General features: G+C 43.7%; 1 protein-coding gene across 7 annotated transcripts in view; it reads right to left on the bottom strand.

The window, feature by feature from the left end:
- Positions 1 to 22,203, bottom strand: part of TMEM241 (transmembrane protein 241) — a 135,797-nt gene that overhangs the window by 91,236 nt on the left and 22,358 nt on the right. For all 7 annotated transcript variants that reach the window (XM_032293205.1, XM_032293201.1, XM_032293202.1 and 4 more), the window contains one exon: positions 11,066 to 11,147. In XM_032293205.1, coding sequence (XP_032149096.1) covers positions 11,066 to 11,147 — 82 coding nt within the window. The remainder of the gene's footprint in view (positions 1 to 11,065; positions 11,148 to 22,203) is intronic.

The raw sequence follows: 22,203 nt of genomic DNA, 5'->3' as shown, positions 1-22,203 counted from the left end.
CTAAGTATTTTATGTGTATTCCCTTATTTAAACCTCCCAGCACCTCTCTTAGTAGATGCTATTACCTTGATTTTATAAACAAGGAAAATGGGGCTGAGAAAGACTGGCCACTTGCTTGAGTATTCACAGCTGGTTCAGTGGCAAAGCCATGACCCCAATCCAGGCCTGTCTAACTGCAAAGCCCACACCTTCTAGCCCTGGTGTTATGATACCCAAATTATGTCAAGCCACAGTGAAAACTTCCTGGACCTCCAACTGTCCAAAGTTCAATATGACTGGTGTGTTCCAAATCCTGGCCGTCCACTTACACCGGTAATAGGCCTACTAATATGGTTTGGCTCTGTGTCCCCACCCAAATCTTATGTCAAATTGTAATTGCCAATGCTGGGAGAAGGACCTGGTGGGAGGTGATTAAATCATGGAGGTGGATGTCCCCCTTGCTGTTCTTGTGATTGTGGTTCTCATAAGATCTGGGTGTTTAAAAATGTATGGCTTGTCCCACTTCATTGTCCCTCTCTCCTGCTCCACCGTGGTAAGAGGTGCTTGCTTCCCCTTCACCTTCTGTCATGATTGTAAGTTTCTTGTGGCCTTCCTGCCATGATTCCTGAACAGCCTGCAGAACTGTGAGTCAATTAAACATCTTTTCTTCATAAATTACCCTGACAGGTAGTTCTGGTTGTTTTGTTTGTTTGTTTGTTTTTGAGATAGAGTCTTGCTCTGTTGCCCAGGCTGGAGTGCAGTGGTGCCACCTTGGCTCATTGCAACCTCCGCCTCCTGGGTTCAAGTGATTCTCCTGCCTCAACCTCCCAAGTAGCTGGGACTACAGGTGCCTGACATGACACCCAGTTAATTTTTGTATTTTTAGTAAAGACAAGGTTTCGCCACGTTGTCCAGGTTGGTCTCGAACTCCTGATCTCTGATCTGCCAGCCTCAGCCTCCCAAAGTGCTGGGATTACAGGCTGGGCCACCATGCCTGGCCAGTCAGGTATTTTTTATAGCACTGTGAAAATGGACTAATACATCTGGTAAGAACTGAAATGGATGAACTCAGAATAAACCTATACCTTTTTTAAAAAGGCTTTCTTCTACTCCCACTTAACAAATTTTAAATCTATTTTCTCAAGCCATTTTTTCTACTGAGAAGCAAACAGGCTTTAAAGACCATTATTCTACAGTTGACCAGTTACACTCTATCAGCCTGCATAGCACTCTATCAAAAACATTATTGGGCCAGGCATGGTGGTGGCTCACGCATGTAATCCCAGCACTTTGGGAGGACAAGGCAGGCAGATCACGAGGTCAGGAGTTTGAGACCAGCCTGACCAACATGGTGAAACGCTGTCTCTACTAAAAATGCAAAATAAACAGCCGGGTGTGGTGGCATGTGCCTGTAATCCCAGCTACTCGGGAGGCTGAGGCAGGGGAATTTGTTGAACCAAGGAGGCGGAGGTTGCAGTGACTGAGATCAAGCCACTGTACTCTAGCCTGGGTGACAGAGTGGGGCTCCATCTCAAAAAAAATATATATATTAAGGCAGTTTGCAATTTTTTTTTTTTTTGAGGCAGAGCCTCATTCTGTTGCCCAGACTGGAGTCCAATGGTGCTATCTTGGCTCACTGCAACCTCCACCTGCCAGGTTCAAGTGATTCTCCTGCCCCAACCTCCCAAGTAGCTGGGATTACAGGCATGTGCTACAATGCCCAGCTAATTTTTGTATTTTCAGTAGAAATAGAGTTTTGCCATGTTGGCCAGGCTGGTCTCCAACTCCTGACCTCAGGTAATCCACCCGCCTCGGCCTCCCAAAGTGCTGGGATTATGGGCTTGAGCCACCATGACTGGTCAGTTTGCAACTTTGATTACCAGTCTTTCCCTGGCCTCTATCTCCATACAAGTTCCAATGTGAACTATAACCCATGAGTTCAGGAGATCCCTAGTGACTGATTCTTTCAGAAAATCTGCCCTTTGTTATCTTTAAGGAGTCAAGTTCAGTAGGACTTATTTTTGTTAAATCAAATGGAAATTCTAAGAAATGATCAAAGCAATAATAGTAGCTAAGGTATCTTGAGTGCTTACTACATGTCAGACACTGTTCCACCTTTATATATTTAAAACTTCATAATAACCGTATGAGATAGATACGATTAACGTTCTCATTATATAGGCAAGAAAATTGAGGAGTGTGTCTTGGTTCTTTTTTTTACCTACTCTTCATGATTTGAAACCACTTTTGCATGATCTAGATATCTGCTTGCTGCTAAAGAGAAACAGAAAACTAGATAATGTTCTTCACCACTGTCAAGACTCCAGGCATGGCCTCAACATCTCTTTCATCAGGGAAAATGGCACAACATCAGCTACCGTAAAGCCCAAAGCATCATTTTTGATATAACTCCATAAAAACGTAATTGACCACATTAAACTATACTGCAGGAAAATTCATTAAATTACGTAGGGACTATAAAGGCACTAATCCCATTCATGATAACTTTACTTCCATGACCTCATCGCTTCCCAAAGGCTTCACCACCTTTACAAAAAAAAAAAAAAAAAATTACTTAGGGACACAATTTGCAACTACTTTATTCCTAGAATCTATTAGCTGAAAATTTGACATTTCATCCATGCACCGTTGACATTTTTATCTGGCTATGAAGAGAAATTGGTAACTCTCACTTAGAAATAGTTCATGATTCTCATACTTCCCAGAGTGGAATTTTGAAGGCTTGGTTATTTGTTCAGGTGTTGGAACTGACTTAGAAAGGTTTCCTATGGAAAGCCTTGACCCTGCTCACAGGCTCGGCATGGGTCACTCTGCAGGGGTGTGAACCACTCCCCTATTCAAGCACAAGTTCTGAGTCAGCTTCTTAATTTTTGTAAAAGAATGTCAATCCGACCTTTCTATCTGGGTGATTTTTAAATATGCAGGTGTGTCCTTAACCTACAACACAGAATAACTGACCTCCAGGTCCTTGCCAAAGAAAGTAACTTTAAACCGTTGGCTGCCTGATTTTTACCAAAATCATGCATGCGAGAAATAATGTTCCTAGGCCAGGTGTGGTGGCTCACGCCTGTAATCCCAGCACTTTGAGAGGCTGATGCGGGTGGATTGCCTAAGGTCAGGAGTTTGAGACCAGCCTGGTCAACGTGGTGAAACCCCATCTCTACTAAAAATACAAAAATTAGCCAGGCACAGTGGTGGGCACTTGTAATCCCAGCTACTTGGGAGGCTGAGGCAGGAGAATCACTTCAACCCAGAAGGCAGAGGCTGCAATGAGTCAGGATGGCGCCACTGTACTCCAGCCTGGATGACAGAGCAAGACTCTGTCAAAGAAAGGAAGGGAAAGGAAAGGAAGGGAAGAAGGGAAGGAAAAGGGAAGGGGAAGGGAAAGGAAGAATGTTCCTGGAGGATAGTCTAAGGCCCTGAACGGAGCCAGATAACCTGAGACCCATGGATTTTACCACAGAGAACCTGCTCCTACTGAACAGTGCTATGTCATCATTCTCTCCATGGGCACTAAGCGTTCTAGATACTGGTGACTGTTGTGTTATAAGGACGTTATTAAAGACCTGCCCCACTGAGTCACCCAGCCTACCCTTTATGAGGACTCAGGAAAACTTCAATTAGTTGTAATTGTGTTTTAAGTAGACTTTTTTGCTGGAGTGCAGTAGCGTGATCATAGCTCACTGCAGACTCAAACTCCTGGGCAGGCTCAAGCGATCTTCCCACCACAGTCTCCTGAGTAGCTAGGACTACAGACACATGCCGAAAGATAAGGCTAACTATTTCATTTTTTGTAGAGATGAGATCTGGCTATGTTGCTCAGGCTGGCCTCGAACTCCTGAGCTCAAGCAATCCTCCCATCTCAGCCTCCTAAAATCTGGAATTACAGGCACGAGCCACTGTGTCCAGACTTTTGTAACTTTTTTATTCGGCTGCAGAAAGCTGAGAGCTGAATTCAGACCCAACTATAATTATGTTGTGAGATATTACAGTATAAACTTCTAGGTGCTAAATCTCTCTGTGACATCATCTATTACCTTTTAATGAGATTTCTTTTTTTTTTTTTTTTTTTTTTTTTTGAGACAGAGTCTCACTGTTGCCCAGGCTGGAGTGCAGTGGCATGATCTTGGCTCACTGCAACCATTGTCTCCTGGGTTCAAGTGATTCTCCTGCCTCGGCCTTCTGAGTAGCTTGAACTACAGGCATGCGCCACCACACCCAGATAATTTTTGTATTTTTAGTAGAGACGGGGGTTTCACCATGTTGGCCAGGCTGGTCTCGAACTCCTGACTTCAAGTGATCTACCAGCCTTGGCCTCTCACAATTGTTGGGATTACAGGCATGAGCCACCATGCCAGTCCTTCTACCTAGATTTCTTGTACAGTTCTGTTCATCAGAGTATTTATCTTTTTTTAACTGTAATTATTTTTATAAGCTACCACATACCCTCTCTGGAAGAAGGTGAGGTATCTGAATATTCATATGTTTACATATAAGTGAATACTCATAAATTGACTTGCATGACATAAATTACAGTGTTTATTTACATTCATCTTACTATTCTGCCATTAGATGGCAAGCTGCTTAAGGGCAGAGGACCGGAGTGCCTTCTTTCCCAGTCTCTAGCACAAGCTGGGAGATCCTCTCTGTCCTTCATTTGAGCACCACATAAAATAGCTGCCTTGTGTGAAAGGGCCTCGCCGTATGAAAAATAGATACCTTGCAGTACCAGATGCTCCTCCAATTTGGCAAAATGCTAATCCTAAGAGAGATGCCAGAGAGTCAGAAAGGCCTAAGGGGGTCCTCCACCTTCCTGCCTGGCATTCATGCATGGGTGAGAATGGTGGGCGGACTTGCCTGCTCTCAGGGAATAGCCGTTTTCTTCGCACTTTTACCCAAGTCCACATAACTGCATTTGGTTAAACTAAATATGCATATCCCACAGGAACACAGAGGAGCTCTAAGTGAGACAAGCAAGAACACATTATTACCCCCTCCTTTTCATGTAATCCTCAAGAAAACTTCTACTGGAACCTGGGTGATTTTTTTTTTAATTGTGGTAAAATATACATCACAAAAAGTTTCCAGCTTAGCCATTTTCAAGTGCATCGTCCATGCACACTGCACTAGGTACATTCACACTGTTGTACTATCACCACCCCCCATTGCCAGAGCTCTTTTCGTCTTGCAAAACTGAAACTCCGTGCCCATTAGACACCAACTCTTCATTCTCCCTTACTTCCACCCCTGACAGCCACCATACTACTTTCCGCCTCTATAAATTTGATTACTCTAAGTAATTACTCTAAGTGGAGTCACATAGTATTTGTCTTTTTGTGACTGACTTATTTAGCATAATGTCTTCAAGGTTCATCCATGTTGCAGCACATGGCGGGATTTTCTTCCTTTTTAAGGCTGAATAATATTCCATTGTTTGTTTGTTTATTTGTTTGAGACAGAGTCTCGCTCTGTTGCCCAGGCTGGAGTGCAATGGCGTGATCTCGGCTCACTGCAACCTCTGCCTCCCAGGTTCAAGCAATTCTCCTGCCTCATCCTCCCGAGTAGCCTGGGATTGCAGGCACCTGCCACCATGGCCAGCTAATTTTTTGTATTTTTATTAGAGATGGGGTTTCACCATATTGGTCAGGCTTGTCTCGAACTCTTGACCTCAGGTGATCCACCTGCCACGGCCTCCCAAAGTGCTGGGATTACAGGCATGAGCCACTGCACCCGGCCCCATTGTTTTATCTATTTTATCTATTCATTTCATCTATTCATCCATCAATGGGCACCGGGATTGCTTCTACCTTTTGTCTATTATGAATAATAGACAAATGAATATGGATGCACAAGTATCTCTTCCTGTCCCTTCTTTCAAGTCTTTTGGGTGTACACCCAAAAATAGAACTGCTGAGTCATCCTATTTTTGATGTTTTGAAGAGGCACCACACTGTTTCTCATAGCAGCTGCACCCCTGTGCATTCCCACCCATGGTGCTCAAGGGTTCCAACTTCACATCTTTACCAGCACTTGTTATTCTCTGGTTTTTTAGTAGCAGCCATCCTCATGGATGTGAAGTGGTATCTCCTATAGTTCTGATTTGCATCTTTCTAATGAGTAATGATGCTGAGCAACTTTTCATCGTTTTATCAGCCTTTAAATATCATCTGCGGAGAAACGTCTATTCAAGTCCTTTGCCCGTTTTTCCATCAGGTTGTTTGCTTTTGTGCTGTTAAGTTTTATGAGTTCTCTACGTAGTCTATACGTGAATCCCACCACTGATGAGGGATTTGTAAATATTTCCTCCCTTTCTGGGGGTTGCCTTTTTACTCTGTTGATAGTATCCTTTAACACACCAAAATTTTTCATTTTGATGAAGTCAATTACTCTTTCTTCTGTTGCCTGTGCCTTGGTGTCATATCCAAGAAATCCTTGTCAAATCCAATGTCACGAAGCTTTTCCCCAGGAATTCAATGTTAATATTAAGTCATTTTATAAGAGTTACAGGACAATTTTTAGAGGGAACAAGATGATAACAAAACTCTGGCAAGGGGTTTACTGTATTCCCAATGAGCCCATTTTAAAAACGAATCCTTGTAGGTGGACTCTGATCACCTGTGATAACACGACATGACAGAGGGAGCTGCCTCTCATCAGCAGTAACAGGGACATTAGGGGTGGATGCTCCATTTCACACCAACACTTACACTCTTTTCCTTTGTGGAGCCAACTTCCTTTATGATATTGGAGCCAAACGAAGGGAGAGGGGACCCACAGGTACCATTTTGCTTAACTGAGTAACTCACTCACATGGGTTTAATGATACATGTGTGTTTCCTCACCAACCCCCCGCCCCCCACCACACACACAAAATCCCAGCTCCATCCCCAGTATAAGTATGTTGAGTGAATATTATGCTCATAGAAGACCATAACAAGCCATTAGGAAGGATCAAGTTCAAAGAGTTCAGCAAGGAAAACAATTCCTGTCCTGTCAAGGTGCCTTGACCTAGATTTTCAGGGTTCCTCCAGTAGCAGGCCCTGGCCTCCGCCCAGCAAGAAAACAGCATGGCTTGAGTCAAATCACCAATGCCAGGATGGCCACTCTCCAGCAAGCTCAGTAATGTATGAATTTGTACATCTGTTCTGAACACTGGCCAGAGCAGGCTGAGGCAGTCCTATCCAGCTGAAGGCTTCCGACCAGGAAATTATAACAAGAGTCATAATGAGCCATCAAAGTCATACTGTCCCTCCAAGACTGACACTCGTGCCATCAGAGCCATCACCACTGTGACCTTACTCAGTACAAGAGAGCTGGCCAAGCAGGCCCAAATCAAGCCAAGCCCAACTCACATGTCATTAAGATTGGTGACAGAAAATGCCTGGCACATGCTTAGCACCAGACATTCATGGTGGCTGCTCCCATGGTAAGCTGTGTGTCTTTCACTCCCCGCCCCATCACTTTCAGTTCCTCAAGGTCGGAAACCAGGTCTTATTTGCCTTTAAGCCCCCAGCACATAGTAGGTCCTGCATTAACTACATGCTGAATAGATAGCTACAAGAAAAATCTCCTTTCCCTTAACTCTGCAGATCATTTGGTTGGGAGTCTGAAGTAGAAAAATCAACAAAGCTTTGCCCATAGCATCTGTGCAGAGTTAAATCAGCTTCCTCCCAGGAGCTACACATCAGGAGAACAGAATTTCAAGGCCTTGTCAGATAAAGGAGGGCTTTATGGAGAAGAGTTACCTGAAAGTGTTTTGCATAACAATACATCTACGGATTTTAATGGAGCACTTTTCCCCCATTCCTTATGGACTCATTAAACTGACAGCTTGGCACCAGCATATTGATGCCTGTTTTCTCTCCAACACAAACTGTACGAGTGTCTCATGTTTATCCACCCTATGAATTTCTAAGCAACGATGTAAAAACAAAGAGCTCAGAAAACAAAGAAAAGATGCTGAGTTGAGCTATTTCACAAGAAAACAATAATAATCGTCTCCTTTCCGCCCTCCTCCCACTCGAATTGGGTGTATTTGGGTTTTGGTTGTTTCCCTTTGTTCAAAGATTTTGAATTGCAACAGCTTCTTTTTGCTTATTAAAGAAGACTGTGCTCTCAGCAGGGTGCAGTGGCACGTATCTGTAGTCCCAACTATTGGGAGGCTGAGGCAGGAGGATGATGTGAGCCCAAGGGTTTGAGGCCAGCCTGGGCAACATAGTGAGACCCCCATCTCTGAGAAAACGCTGCACTCTAGGGAATTGCCAGTCAAAGTGCTGGTCCTCGAGAAGATAAGGAGCTGGCAACAGAATGTAAATCAATGCATTGCTTCCTTCTTCAAAATGTCTTGCTATGGGAAAAAAAAAAAAAAGGCAGCTCAGTTAAACAGTGTGGTTAGTGCCAAAGCTGATCTCCTCATGGACAGGTAACAAAGAATTCAAAGACTGGTACAGCTGCAGATCACAGCTCAAGAAGCATTGCTGTAGGCTGCAGAATTCCCCACCTGCCTGAAAACATACTAGACTGACATTTAAAATGGTCTTCTGAGAGTATTTGGCCACCTAGTATCAGTAATTCCTTTTTTTTTTTTTTTTTTGGTAAAGCACTCCAATATTGAGGATCCATTACAGCCTGCTCTCCATCTGTGGGATTCAGGCAGAGACTCTATATGACTAGGCCTCCAAGTCCCTCTAATCACAGTGAGAGGTTCAGGGAAGCCATGATCCAGGGCTGGCCAATCACCATAATTCCAACCTTGCGACCAGTTTTCAGATCAAGGATGGCAGTGGCCCTGACTGATCCAATCAGAGTGAAACCTGGGACTAAGGCAGGAGCTACCAGGAGAATGGCCTCTTTCCACTAAAGTTGTAAGAATGTCAGGCTGGAGTTGACACCCATTGTTGGGGGCAGCTGTACAACACTCATTGTGGCGGGGGTGGGGAAGGGGCTGGATGTGAAAAGAGGCAAAGATTGGGAGCAGAATTGAAAGACAGAGAAACTGGATTCTGAGTCTAATACTGGAACCTCTGCACAAAGCCATGTGTGAAGTAAGTTTCTACCCTACGACTTTTCAGTTATGCGAACCGGTAAACCTTACTTTTGCTGAGATCAGTTTTTGAGCTTTCTAACACTTGCAACTGAAAGAGTCTAAAGTTACACAATGACTACTGTACCCTGGGCTCACTCTAAAATCCATACGCATTGGTCCTAAAGAAACAATTCTGAAAAGTCAAAAGGTGAGGAGTCAGAAGAGCTGCCATGCCAGGTGCAGTAGCTCGTGTCTGTAATCTCAATGTCCTAGGAGACTGAGGCAGGAGGATCACTTGAGCCCAGGAGTTTAAGACCAGTCTGGGCAACAGAGCAGGATTCCATCTCTTACAAAATAAATAAACAAATAGCCAGGCGTACTGGTATGTACCTATATTCCCCACTACTCAAGAGGCTGAGGTGGGAGGATCACTTGAGCCCAAGAGGTTGAGGCTCCAGGGAGCTGTGATTGTGCCTGAGCCACAAGACCACAAGAGCAAGACCCTGTCTCAAAATAAAATCAAAAACAGAAAAACAAGAGCTGCCACTATCTGGGACTAGAGGCAGGCTTAGCAAGACTTTCACACCTATGCCTCTTCCTCTGTCAAGTGGTTAGCAGCTGCCTCATCTATCACCTGTCAGAAGACTGCAAGAATCATGTAAAAGGACACGAAGGAAATCACTCTGGTAGCCCATGAAAAAAAGCACTGCATGAACAAAAAGTATTATTATTATGAGCATAACACCTTATTATTCAAATTTCAAAATTCTGGCAAGCATAACTATCCAGAGCCTGGAAAAAAATGTAAAAGCACTTGAAGCAACACATTGCTTTTACCAAATCTGATAGTCTATGGCGCAGGAGAAGAAGCACTCTCTGCAGGCCAAAGGGTATAAACGGAGGCGGTAAGAGCCTGAGAACAAAGAAGGCGCAGCAGACGGCCACGGCAAGCCTTGTGGTCTGAGCTGAGCAGCAGCGTGCCCCATGGGTCAGTTCTCAGGCTCACCCAGGAAGGTTCTTCCCCATTGCATATATCACTCCAGCGACTTAAGCTTATGAATCATGAAAGAAAAATGGTTATTTAGTTTCAAAATTACACTCCTCACTGCTATTTTGCAACTTTGGAGTTGTTGTCCTAACAATAATATGGTTATCCAATTAGGCAGATTTTATTTGTTTGTTTTTACTGTTTTTATAGCCAAGATCTAAGGGGCTAACATAACCACAGGAATTTTACATTAAAAGACTAAACTGTTTTGCACATTCTGCACTTTCCCCAAAGTCAGAATACGACTGTTTTCTGATAGATATAAACAGCTAGCAGTCATGGGACAAGACCAGAGGAGGTATTCACAACATTCCTGATTTGTAAGCCACCTTCTGTTCATGAGGGTTTCAATGGATTCTCTTTCGATGATAAAATAAATTTTTGGAATTCCAAATAATGTATCTGGAAGTAGCTTTGCTCTTTACAGTTCCTGCGTTTGAGGAACTCAGTCCTGCGGGGAAGTGTGGGGAGGACAAATCAGTCAGCTTGCTTTACCAGCTCCCTCATGTACAGGACATCAACTGCGTCAGGCATTTGCATGCACAGCCAACCGCATCGGGCCACATTACCAACGGGCAGGTTTTGGGTCCTTGGGAGCAAGGAGCAGGTTGGGCCCTGCCTCCCTGCTCCCGTGGACAGCCTGCATTCAGACAGAGCCAGGGCATTCCCACTCTGCCCATCTCCACGGGGAGGCAGGCCCCAGCAGGGCCTGTCTATGGCCAGCTCCACAAATACCACTACTCTTTCTTCTGCTTCTCCGCTTGCATCCCCAATTTGTAACACAAGTTGGCCGTCCCTGTTATCTGATTATCTTCAACTCAACGAAAAGGGGTAATAGGTCCCCTGCTGGCCTCAGGCCCAAGACTTGTTCTCCAATCTAGCTTTATCATTATTAAAGTGATTCTGAGCCTTATTGATCTGAGGCAAGATAAGTTAAAAGGCAAAGGGGAAAGAGAGAGATGGGTTGTTCCCCCCAAACCTCTAACACTTACCAGTCTGGACAAGGCTCTGGACCCAGCATAGATTATACCCACAAACAGCACTGAAGCAGGAAGCCACGCCAGAACATGAGATCTGGAAAGGGGGAAAAAAGGCAATAACACTTTTGCCACTTTTTGTTCAGAAAGACCTGGCTGGAAAGGCTGACCTTCCAGATGCATCAACTACAGCAATAGAAGCTATCTAAACATCCCTGGCGGACTTGTTAAATGAGATGTGGCCTTTATCCACAGAGCGGCGGAGGCAGACAAAGCCACCCTACCTGCAGTCCCATCATTACTTATCACCTAGCTAAGAGATCCCAGAAATGGAAATGGTAAACGCCTTGCTGCAGCTTGGAAAAAAGAATAGATCTTTTTTTTTTTTTCAAGGGCAGTGAACATTATTCTTTGGATTGTAAGTACAGGTATTGATTGACTTACGACTGATGCAACTTACGACCATTCAACTTTACGACCACAATCGCTAGCCACGACTGCTCCACGTCTGGCAGTGCAAACGTTGCCCAGCTGGACGTACAACAGTGCGGACCAGCTTCCGGCAGCACTACCATCTCCGCGTGCATATAGCCTACTCAACTTGCGACCAAATTGTGTTACGACAGGTCTGTAGGAACCAATCGTGGTCGTAAGTCGAGCACTAGCTGTAGTCAGAAGTTTTGAATCCATGACAAATTATTAAAAATTGAAAAGGCTATTTACCCAGGTACTACACCAAACAGCTCCGTGGAATCACAACAAAAAGAACCACAGTTTCAAGGGACAGAATTGAAAAATAGAATCCCAGAACTTCAGTTGGGTGCCCATAGGCTGGCTTCTTCAACCATTAACCTGGCGGTGTTGGAATTCTGGTTCAGGGACTCTCCAAGGACTTCTGAAGAGCAGGCTTCTTTTTCAATTGCAGCCACACCAGGAACTGCTTTTTCTTAGAGTTTAGAATCAAAATCCCAGTTTACACACTCAGTGCATATCACTGAGGTTGCAACCTGCTTCTCTCATCAGTTAGAAATGCATTTGATTGGCTGGGTGCGGTGGCTCACGCCTGTAATCCCAGCACTTTGGGAGGCCAAGACAGGTGGATCAGTTGAGCTCAGGAGGCAGAAGTTGCAGTGAGCCAAGATCACGCCACTGTAATCCAGCCTGGGCAACAGAGCAAGACCTTGTCTCAAAAAAAAAAAAAAAAAAAAAAATGCATTCACTCTACTAATTCAAATTCCCAGAGTTATCCTAATAATTAATAAAAATAAATGAAACTAATTCAACAGAATATAACATAATAATCCCAACTAACTCAATGAACTGATCTCCTGGAATGATGCCTGCTCGAGAAACGGTCTTTGTTAATTTTATTAGCATGGGCAGGCACTCCATCCCAGATCAGCCCTGATCTGTACAACTTCCTAGAGAACCTAGCATTTAAATGTTTCCAGCCTCTAGTAAGGGCCTTCAAACCTTACTTGCTGTATAAACTCACTGTGCAAATACTTAAAGCAACTTACAAGGTGCTGAGTATGATCATTAACAGCAGCACCACAGGTAACATTTATTGAGCACTTGCCACAAACGAGGCACTTTGCTAAATGTTTTATATGCTGCATCTTTCTTAAAGTTGCACAATAATCTTATGAGGAAGGTGTTTATTATTATTACCCCGTTGCGCGGATGAGGAAACTGAGGCACAAAGAGTTCAGATAATTTGCCTATACTGTAGTTAGGAGAGCTGGTAAATGGCAAAGCCAGAATTTGAATTCAGGTCTGTCTGGCTCCAAAGCCCTAGCTGTTAAACACCAATTCATACTTTGCCATCACGGACCTCATAATCTAATGGGAGACACTGACATACAAATAGATAAGCTGCAAACACTCAGATAATTGGCTGCAGACCAAGCAGCCAATTATCTGAGGGATATTCTGTTATCACTAGTCCCGCTGCAATAATAGATGTCAGTACCCACAACCAAAAGATAAACAGAGAAAGGAAGATGCTATCCTCCATTGCAATGGGTCAGGGGTGATATCAGTCAATTGCTATTCTAGGAAATGGCTTTTCCCACTTGACATTAAGCTTACATGAATCAAGGGAGGCGGATACAGGCCCATGGCCTGTTGTGCACCAGAAGGAAGCCCACAGCACATACTGCAGGCAGGGCGCTGAGGAGGAAGGAGGAGGTGCACTGGGTGAAGCGGCAGCTGGCCTCACTGTGGGAGGCCCAGGACTTTGGAATGTAAGGTCAGCAAGGCCCCAGAGATGTGTACTCCATGCCCTCGTAAAACAAAGGAAACTGCTGAGTTAGATATTGTAAGAGGCATCGGGGTGTCTGAATGACCACGGACGTGAGGAAAAGAAAACATGCCTAGGGAACACCTTGTATTTTAACCCTCCTACCCTCAAATACAAAGAAATAACTTTAACTAGAAAAGAGAGAGGCAGGCCTCGTAGGACCAAAGAGACTTCTAGGAAGTGTTAGCGGCATCTGGCTCCCGATGTGGGACTGCCTCCCAGGCACACGACCCCAGGGCTTGTGTTCTCCAAAGTCATCTCCCTCAGGAACAACAGAGCCAAAGCAACACGTACTCATGGTGGCACTTCAGACACACAAGAGAGGTGGTAGACTGCAGAGCCACCACACTGCCTGTGTGACTGTCCTTCGCCGCACGCCAACCTAAGACCATAGCCACTAAGAATAAGACAACTGAATCACTGGAAAAATTGCTGACAAAGCAGGTATGGGCAAGGCAAGTGTGAAAAGACAGGGCAAAAAGGAAAAAGTTAAAAATCAAGGACTCTGAATTTATATTGTTTCAAAGCATCAAAGGTCTCATTCTACGTTTTTTTTTTTTTTGAGACGGAGTCTTGCTCTACTGCGCAGGCTAGAGTGAGGTGGTGCGATCTCAGCTCACTTCAACCTCTGCCTCCCGGGTTCTAGTGATTCTCCTGCCTCACCCTCCCGAGTAGCTGGGACTACAGGTGAGTGCCACCACGCTCGGTTAATTTTTGGATTTTTAGTAGAGATGGGGTTTCACCATACTGTCCAGGCTGATCTCGAACTCCTAACCTCATGATCCACCTGCCGTGGCCTCTCAAAGTGCTGGGATTACAGATGTGAGACACACACCTGGCTTTCATTCTATTTTTAAGCATGTACTTCAACTGAAAATCACAGAGTATGTGCTATGTGTAGTATATGCAAGAAAGGACTGAGGGACAGCAGTCAACAATTCATACACAAACAGAAAGCCTTACCACAAAATCAGCAAATTAATGCATATTTATATATCTTTAATTAAAATAAAAACATTGTTTTAGCAAAAGATGATTTCCTAGGCCAGGTGCAGTAGCTCAGACCTATAATCCCAGCACTTTGGGAGGCCAAAAAGGGAGGATAATTTGAGGCTGGGAGTTTCAGACCAGCCTGGGCACCACAGCCTGTTTCTATAAAAAATTTTTCTATAAAAAATTTAAATTCTGGGTGTGGTGGGTTGAGTCTCTAGTCTCAGCTACTCGGGAGGCTAAGGTGAGAGAATCGTTTGAGCCCAGGAGGTCAAGGCTGCAGTGAACCATGATCATGCCATTGCACTCCAGCCTGGGCAGCAGTGGTGAGATCTTATCTCTTAAAAAAATAAAAAGATTCTCTAATTTATCTGACTTTCAATGAACTCACTAATTATCTAACAGATTCCGAAAAGGGAGCTTCTGGATATATTATTAATGTCTCCTCCACACTGTGTTACATGGATGGGAATTGTATGTGTTTCATTCATATAAAATAAATGAAACACTACATTGATAACTTGCATAAAGGAGACTAAAGGACTGTGCTATACCATAAGGGAAACGGACCTAGTCAGTGAGAATAGGGAAACCTTCCCCAAATAAGTGATATTTGAGATGAAATTCAAAGTTAAACTGGCCACAGGACACAGGGTAGAACAGTGCAAGGGACACAACATTCCAAACATAAACACAGTGGGTGCAAAGGCCCTGTGGCAAGAGGAAATTGGAGGAAGGCAAGTTTGGCTTGAGTAGATGGAGGAATAAAACCAAGGTGGGGAGGGCATAATACGGTCTAACTTGCATTTTGACAAGGTTGCTCTGGCTATAGTATGGAGAACAGGTTGCCTCAGCGTTAGGGGTGGTGCATTAAGACAGGAAAAAATCGAACAGGCTTAACAGGAGAAAATCATGAACTCAGTCTTGAAAATTATAAACAAGATGCTTTTGGGATACCCAAGCAGTGACATCCAGTAGGCAACTGGATCAAGGATCCTTTCCTATCCTCTGGTGAGCAAGAATGCACTGTTTAACATGTCTTACATTTGGTTGTACTGTATTTCCTTATCCTTCAGTTTTGAGAATAAAATACACATACATTTTCTTCGACATAATAGCTCCCTTTAGTTTATTATTAACAGCAATACGAGCCTTCTGTGGCTTGGAAAGACTTTGTCACAAACCTATTCTTCATTGCTATGGTCTGAATCTTTGTGTCCCCTCAAAAGTCATATGTTGAAGTCCTAATCTCCAAAGTGATGGTACTAGGAGGTGGCGTCTTTGGGACGTGATTATGCCATAAGGACAGAGCCTTCATGAATGGGATTAGTGTCCTTATAAAACAGGCCCAAGCCAGGTGTGGTGGCTCACGCCTGAAATCCCAGCACTTTGGGAGGCTGACGTGGGCAGATCATGAGGTCATGAGATCGAGACCATCCTGGCCAATATGGTGAAACCCCATCTCTACTAAAACTACAAAATTAGCTGGGTATGGTGGCGTGTCCCTGTAGTCCTAGCTACTCAAGAGGCTGAAGCAGGAGAATGGCTTGAACCTGGGAGGCAGAGGTTGCAGTGAGCCGAAATCATGCCATTTTGCACTCCAGCCTGGTGACAGAGCAAGACTCCGTCTCAGAAAACAAAACAAAACAAAACAAAACAGGCCTAAGGGAGCTTGTTTACTCCTTGCACCAAGTGAGGATGTAGCTGGAAGGCACCTCCTATGAACCAGAAAAGTGGGCCCTCACCAGACACCAAATCTGCTGGTGCGCTGATCTTGGGCACTCTAGACCTGTGATAAATAAATTTCTGTTATTTATTTATTTGAGACAGAGCATCACTCTGTCATCTTGGCTGGAGTGCAATGGCACAATCTCCGCTCACTGCAACCTCTGACTCCCTGGTTCAAGCAATTCTCCCGCCTCAGCCTCCTGAGTAGCTGTGACTACAGGTATCCACCACCACACCTGGCTAACTTTTATATTTTTAGTAGAGATATCATGAATTTAGTAGAGATGTCAGTAGAGTCATGAATTGTTCTTTGATCACTATATTGGTCAGGCTGATCTCGAACTCCTGACCTCAAGTGAACTCCACATGCCTTGGCCCCACAAAGTGCTGGGATTACAGGCGTGAGCCACCAAGCCCGGCCAATTTCTGTTTTTTATAAGCCAGCTGGTCTATGCTATTTTGTTACAGAAGCTCAAATGAACTAAAACACTCATTAACTCATTAATATTCATTAAGCACCCATTATATTCCAATATTCTGGTCAATGAAAATACAGCTCTTAGTATGACAGACCAAGTCTCTGACTTCACAAAATTTAGTTAGGCAATAAACAGATTGTAGTAGTCATGGGAGGAGAGAGAGGGGTGTGGGGGAAGGAGAGAGAAGGCCTGTTGTAGCAGAGTTGGCCGACACCTCCATTACATAATTTGAAGAACTGTTGACACTTATTCCTACTGCTCAGGAATAAGGATTTGGATCTCTGGATTTACAGGTTTCCACAACTGTTACTGTGCTGTCACAATCCAGTGGGGTCAGACCTTTCAATAGTTAGTCACCTGGTACAGATAAAATTCATGACAACTGCGTTTTCCACACTTTTCCAGGTAGCATAGAGACAAGGTAAAGACATGAGCTGCAAGTGTGGTGCTTCTTTGTGCTTTTGTCCTCTCCTGAAATATTTTTAAAAATCATTTCTTCAGGAAAAAATGAAACTATAACTTTAAAATCCTAGTTAGCTCTCCTGTATCTAAGGATTATTTTATAGGGAGATATAGCAACAAGTGACACAACTCATACCTGATTCTGGGCACGAGAGAGCGTAATCTTATAACATTTACATGGTTATCCAAATCTTTTGAAATTATAGTTAGTTTTCTTGCTCCCAAGGAACTGCCAGCAATTTGCAGATTAACTTTAGCTCACAGCCCTACAAGACAGATAAACTTCACATATTTCCCTGGGCTGGGCTATGTTCTCTGTTCTAGTATAAGCCAGGTCATGTAGGGGTGGGGGGTGGGAAGGATATACAAGTCCAGGGCAAAGGGTTTTATACAGTGGAAAGAATGTGACCTTCGTGGTGTTAAAGCAGATAAGAAGGAGGCCATTAGCCTAATCCTGTCTCTGTACTTAAGCATGCAGCTGTTTAAGTAAGCAGACCACATTTGAACTTGGAAGCATTTCTTGTAACTGGCTAAAAAAGAAAAACCAAAACCAAGCCTCAATCGATCACAGTCAACCAGCCAACTGGATAGAAATCAAGGACCTCCCACTGAACTATACCCAAAGAAAGCCAATGCCTAGCTATAGCCAATTATGCGCTTCATTTCCACATTCAGCTACTTCAGCTATGAAAGCTCCCAGCCAGGCTGCTGCAGTAGAGGTCTCTAAGCCTCCTCTGGTTCTGAGCGCTGTCTGAGTCATGAATTGTTCTTTAATCAAATAACCTCTCTTAAATTTATTTTGTCTAAAGTTTTTCGTTTCTTTCTTTCTTTAGCGATAGGGTCTCACTCTGTTGCCCAGGCTGGAGTGCAATGGTGCCATCATGGCTCACTGTAGCCTCAACCTTCCAGCGTAAGTAACTCTCCCACCTTAGCCTGGGACTAAGTAGCTGGGACTACAGGTGCACACGGCCATGCCATGCTAATTACCTTCTTTTATTTTTGTAGAGACAGTGTCTTCCTATGTTGTTCAGGCTGGTCTTGAACTCCTGGCCTCAAACCACCCTCCTACCACAGCCTCCCAAAGTGCTGAGATTACAGGCATTGAGCCACTATCTCCAGCCTAAAGTTTTTAAATGTAGTCAGGCAAAACTGGATCCATAGCCATAGTTTGCAATGAGAACTCACCTTTTTCATTTATCAAATGGAGATAATAATGCTCAGAAGGCTTCCGGGAAGATAAGAGAATGAACACACAGTGTTTGGGGCAGTGCATGGCACATTAAAAACAACAACCTCAATAAATGTTGCCCTTCTGGCTTTTCTACACATCACTCCAAAGACAGAAACCATCAAGGAAGACTGATAGATCTGCCTACATAAAATGCAATAGCCAAAAAACACCATAAAGAAAATCAACAGAAAATTCACAAACCAGGAAAAAACACTGGCAACATATGAAAGAAGCTGCAGTTTAGTATCCTTAATGTATGAGAAAGCAATAAGAAAAAAAAAAATCAGCTCTCCAAAAGAAAAAGAGTCAGTGCACAAAAACAGGTAATTCTGTCTGACTCTCTCTTTCTCGCTCTCTCTCTGTCTCTCTCGCTCTCTCTCTGTCTCTCTCTGTCTCTCTCTCTCTCAAACACACACACACACACGACAAGAGATATAAATGGCCAATAAACATATAAAAAAATCCAACCTCTCTAATAATAAAATAACTTTAAATTAAATAATTTCGAATTAAAGACACATCAGGCTTCGCCCAAGAAGCTAGCAATTTTTAAAAGTTATACCCAATAGAAGGGATAATGAAACCAACACCTTCACACTGCTGTGAGATACAGACTGGTATCTATGGAAACAGGTACCTATGGAAATAGGGTATGTATGTACTACTTGGCTACACTCGCCAAAAGCCTTAACATGCGTACTTTTTGAGCCAGAAAATTCGCTTCCATGACTTTATCCTTGGAAAAGCATCTTGGACATGAGCAAAGTTACCTACAATAATGTCTTCATTTACAAGTGGAAATAAAACAGCATTCTGGCCTCGTTGCCGGTCAGCAAATATGCCAAGCACCTCAGGGCTTGCTACTGTTTCCTCTGCCAGGAACCCTCTCACCAAATACCTGTATGGCCTGTTCTCCCACAGACTCAAGATTTCTGCCTAAAAGTTGTTTTATCTGTGAGTCCTTCTCACCCACTCTATATAAAATAACCCCCCATCCACTGGCCTGCGACACACACAGGCACATCCCTAACCACTTACCTGGCTGTATTCTCTCCATGTGCCACGATTGGACACGTTATGCACTTACACTTCCACGTGTTTCTGTCTACCTCAACTAGAATGTCAGCTCCACAAAGGCAACAATCTGTTTCGCTTCCTGCATACTTCCAGCACCAAGAACAATGCCTGGCATTTAGCAGACATTCAAATATTTGCAGAATGACTCTCCATGCATTACTTTGGTAACTTAAAACTTTTTTTTGCCTTCTCTCTCTAGACTGTTAGAAGAGGAAACAACAGCAATGCAATCCAACCATGACCATACTGACATTTCTTCCTTTCCTCCAGCCCTTTAGAGACTTTGCTCTGAACAGAATTGCTGGTGTTGACAGCTGCTTGGTTTTCAAGGGCAGGGATAAGAGCAAAAAATGCCTTCATCCCACTCCTGTCTCTCTGAAATAGCCATAATGGGGGATTCTAACAATTCCAAATTCAATAAACATTTATTAACAATCATGTTGTAACCTGGAACTGTGACAATAACAAACTAGCCTCATTAAAAAACACACAGATTTTCCTTCAATAGACATGAACTTAGACTCTTGGAGCAGAGGCAGCTATTGTGCTTTCTATATCTTATCTCTCTTTTTCTTATTAAAAAGTAGTAGCTGGCCAGGCGCAGTGGCTCATGCCTTGGATCCCAGCACTTTGGAAGGCAGAGGCGAGTGGATCATCTGAGGTCAGGAATTCAAGACCAGCCTGGCCAACATGGTGAAACCCTGTCTCTGCTAAAAATATAAAAATTAGCTGGGCATGGTGGCGGGCACCTATAATTCTAGCTACACGGAAGGCTGAGGCAGGAGAATTGCTTGAACCAGCAGGCAGAGATTGCAGTGAGCCAAGATCATGCCACTGTACTTAAGCCTGGGCAACAAGAGTGAAGCTCCATCTCAAAAAAAAAAAAAAATATATAGTATTTATCTATACTAGAAATTTCTGAAAATACAGATAATCAAGAAAAAGATTGTAATTACAATGTCACTACACACAGAGAACCACTGTTTTTTTGTTTTTTGTTTTTTTTTTGAGACGGAGTTTCGCTCTTATTACCCAGGCTGGAGTGCAATGGCGCGATCTCGGCTTACTGCAACCTCCTCCTCCTGGGTTCAGGCAATTCTCCTGCCTCAGCCTCCTGAGTAGCTGTGATTACAGGCATGTGCCACCATGCCCAACTAATGTTTTGTATTTTTAGTAGAGACGGGGTTTCACCATGTTGACCAGGATGGTCTCAATCTCTTGACCTCGTGATCCACCCGCCCCAGAAAACCACTGTTAATACCTTGCTATACCTACTTCCAGTGTCTATATGTGCACATATGAATATGCAACAAAAATGAGATTCTATTGTATATATTGTTTATAACCTGCTTCACTTCACATCTTCCCATATCAAGAAAGTCATCCCCAATTTATCAATAATTGAACACCAGCCCTACTGCTGGACTTTTAAGTTAATCCTACATTTCTACCATTCTAATACTGTGTAGTTACCCTTAAATATACACTTGGCCCTCTGTATTTGTGGGTTCCACATCCACGGACCCAGGCACAGTGGCTTACGCCCTGTAATCTCAGCACTTTGGGAGACCGAGGCAGGAGGATCACCTGAGGTCAGGAGTTTGAGATCAGCCTGGCCAACATATAGCAAAACCCCATCTCCAGTAAAATATACAAAAATTAGCTAGGCATGGTGGTGCATGCTTGTAGTCCCAGCTACTTGGGAAGCTGAGGCAGGAGAATCAGTTTGAACTCAGGAGGCGGAGGTTGCAGCGAGCAGGGATTGCACCATTGCACTCCAGCCTGGGCAACAGAGCAAGACTCCATCTCTCAAAAAGAAAAAAAAAGTTAGAAAAAAAAAAAGGCTGGTTGCATCTGTACTGAACATGTACAGACCATTTTCTTGTCATTATTCTCTAAAAATACGGCATAACAACTATTGACATAGCATTTACACTGTAATCTAGAGATCATTTAACATGTATGGGAGGACATGTAGATTATGTGCAAATACTGTGTTGTTTTGTATCAGGAACTTAAGCATCTGGAAATTTTGTTATCTGACAGGGATCCTAAACCAGGCACCCACAAATACCAAGGATCAGCTGTATTCTTTTCTCATATTCATGGTGTTTTTGCGATATGCAGGATAAATTCCCTGAAGTGGAAATACTATTCAAAGACATGTGTGTTAAAGTTCACAACTGGGGGCCGGGCACAGTGGTTCACACCTGTAATACCGCCACTTTGGAAGGCCGAGGTGAGTGGATCACCTGAGGTCAGGGGTTCAAGACCAACCTGACCAACATAGTGAAAGCCCATCTCTACTGAAAATACAAAAATTAGCCAGGCATCATGGCGGGTGCCTGTAGACCCAGCTACTCAGAAGACTGAGGCAGGACACTCGCTTGAACCTGGGAGGCAGAGGCTGCAGTGGGCCAAGATCACAACCCTTCATTCCAGCCTGGGTGACACAATAAGAATCCACCACAAAAAAAAAAAGAAAAAAAAGAAAAAAAAGTTCATAACTGGGTATCAAATCACCTTCCAGAGAGGTTGTAATGACCTGCTCTCTTTTACAGACCTAATCTAATGCTCTCTGATTCTAGGATAGCCAGAGGCCTGAACATTAGGAACAAATTAGGTGCAGGCAACTTAATGCAACAATTCCCCACCTCTAATTCATCAGCTGGTGCCATCTGGGCCTCCTGTGCTGGTTTATTCTTTCACTGTCCTGTTGGCTCACAAAAGAGGCAAGATGGAATTAAATCCTGAGGTGGTCCTGGTGGGATCTCAGGTCCTTGTGGTGTGCGGAGCCTCTAGAGAGCTACTGAGCTACAGAAAAGAAGAAAAGAAAGGAAGAACGAAGGAGGGAGGGAGGGAAAGAGGGAGGGGGGAAGAGAAG

This window comes from Sapajus apella, unplaced genomic scaffold (assembly GCF_009761245.1).
Source record: "Sapajus apella isolate SASKATOON/1434 unplaced genomic scaffold, GSC_monkey_1.0 scaffold29, whole genome shotgun sequence".
Classification (NCBI taxonomy): Eukaryota; Metazoa; Chordata; class Mammalia; order Primates; family Cebidae; genus Sapajus; species Sapajus apella.
This window is presented reverse-complemented; position numbering and strand designations above follow the sequence as displayed.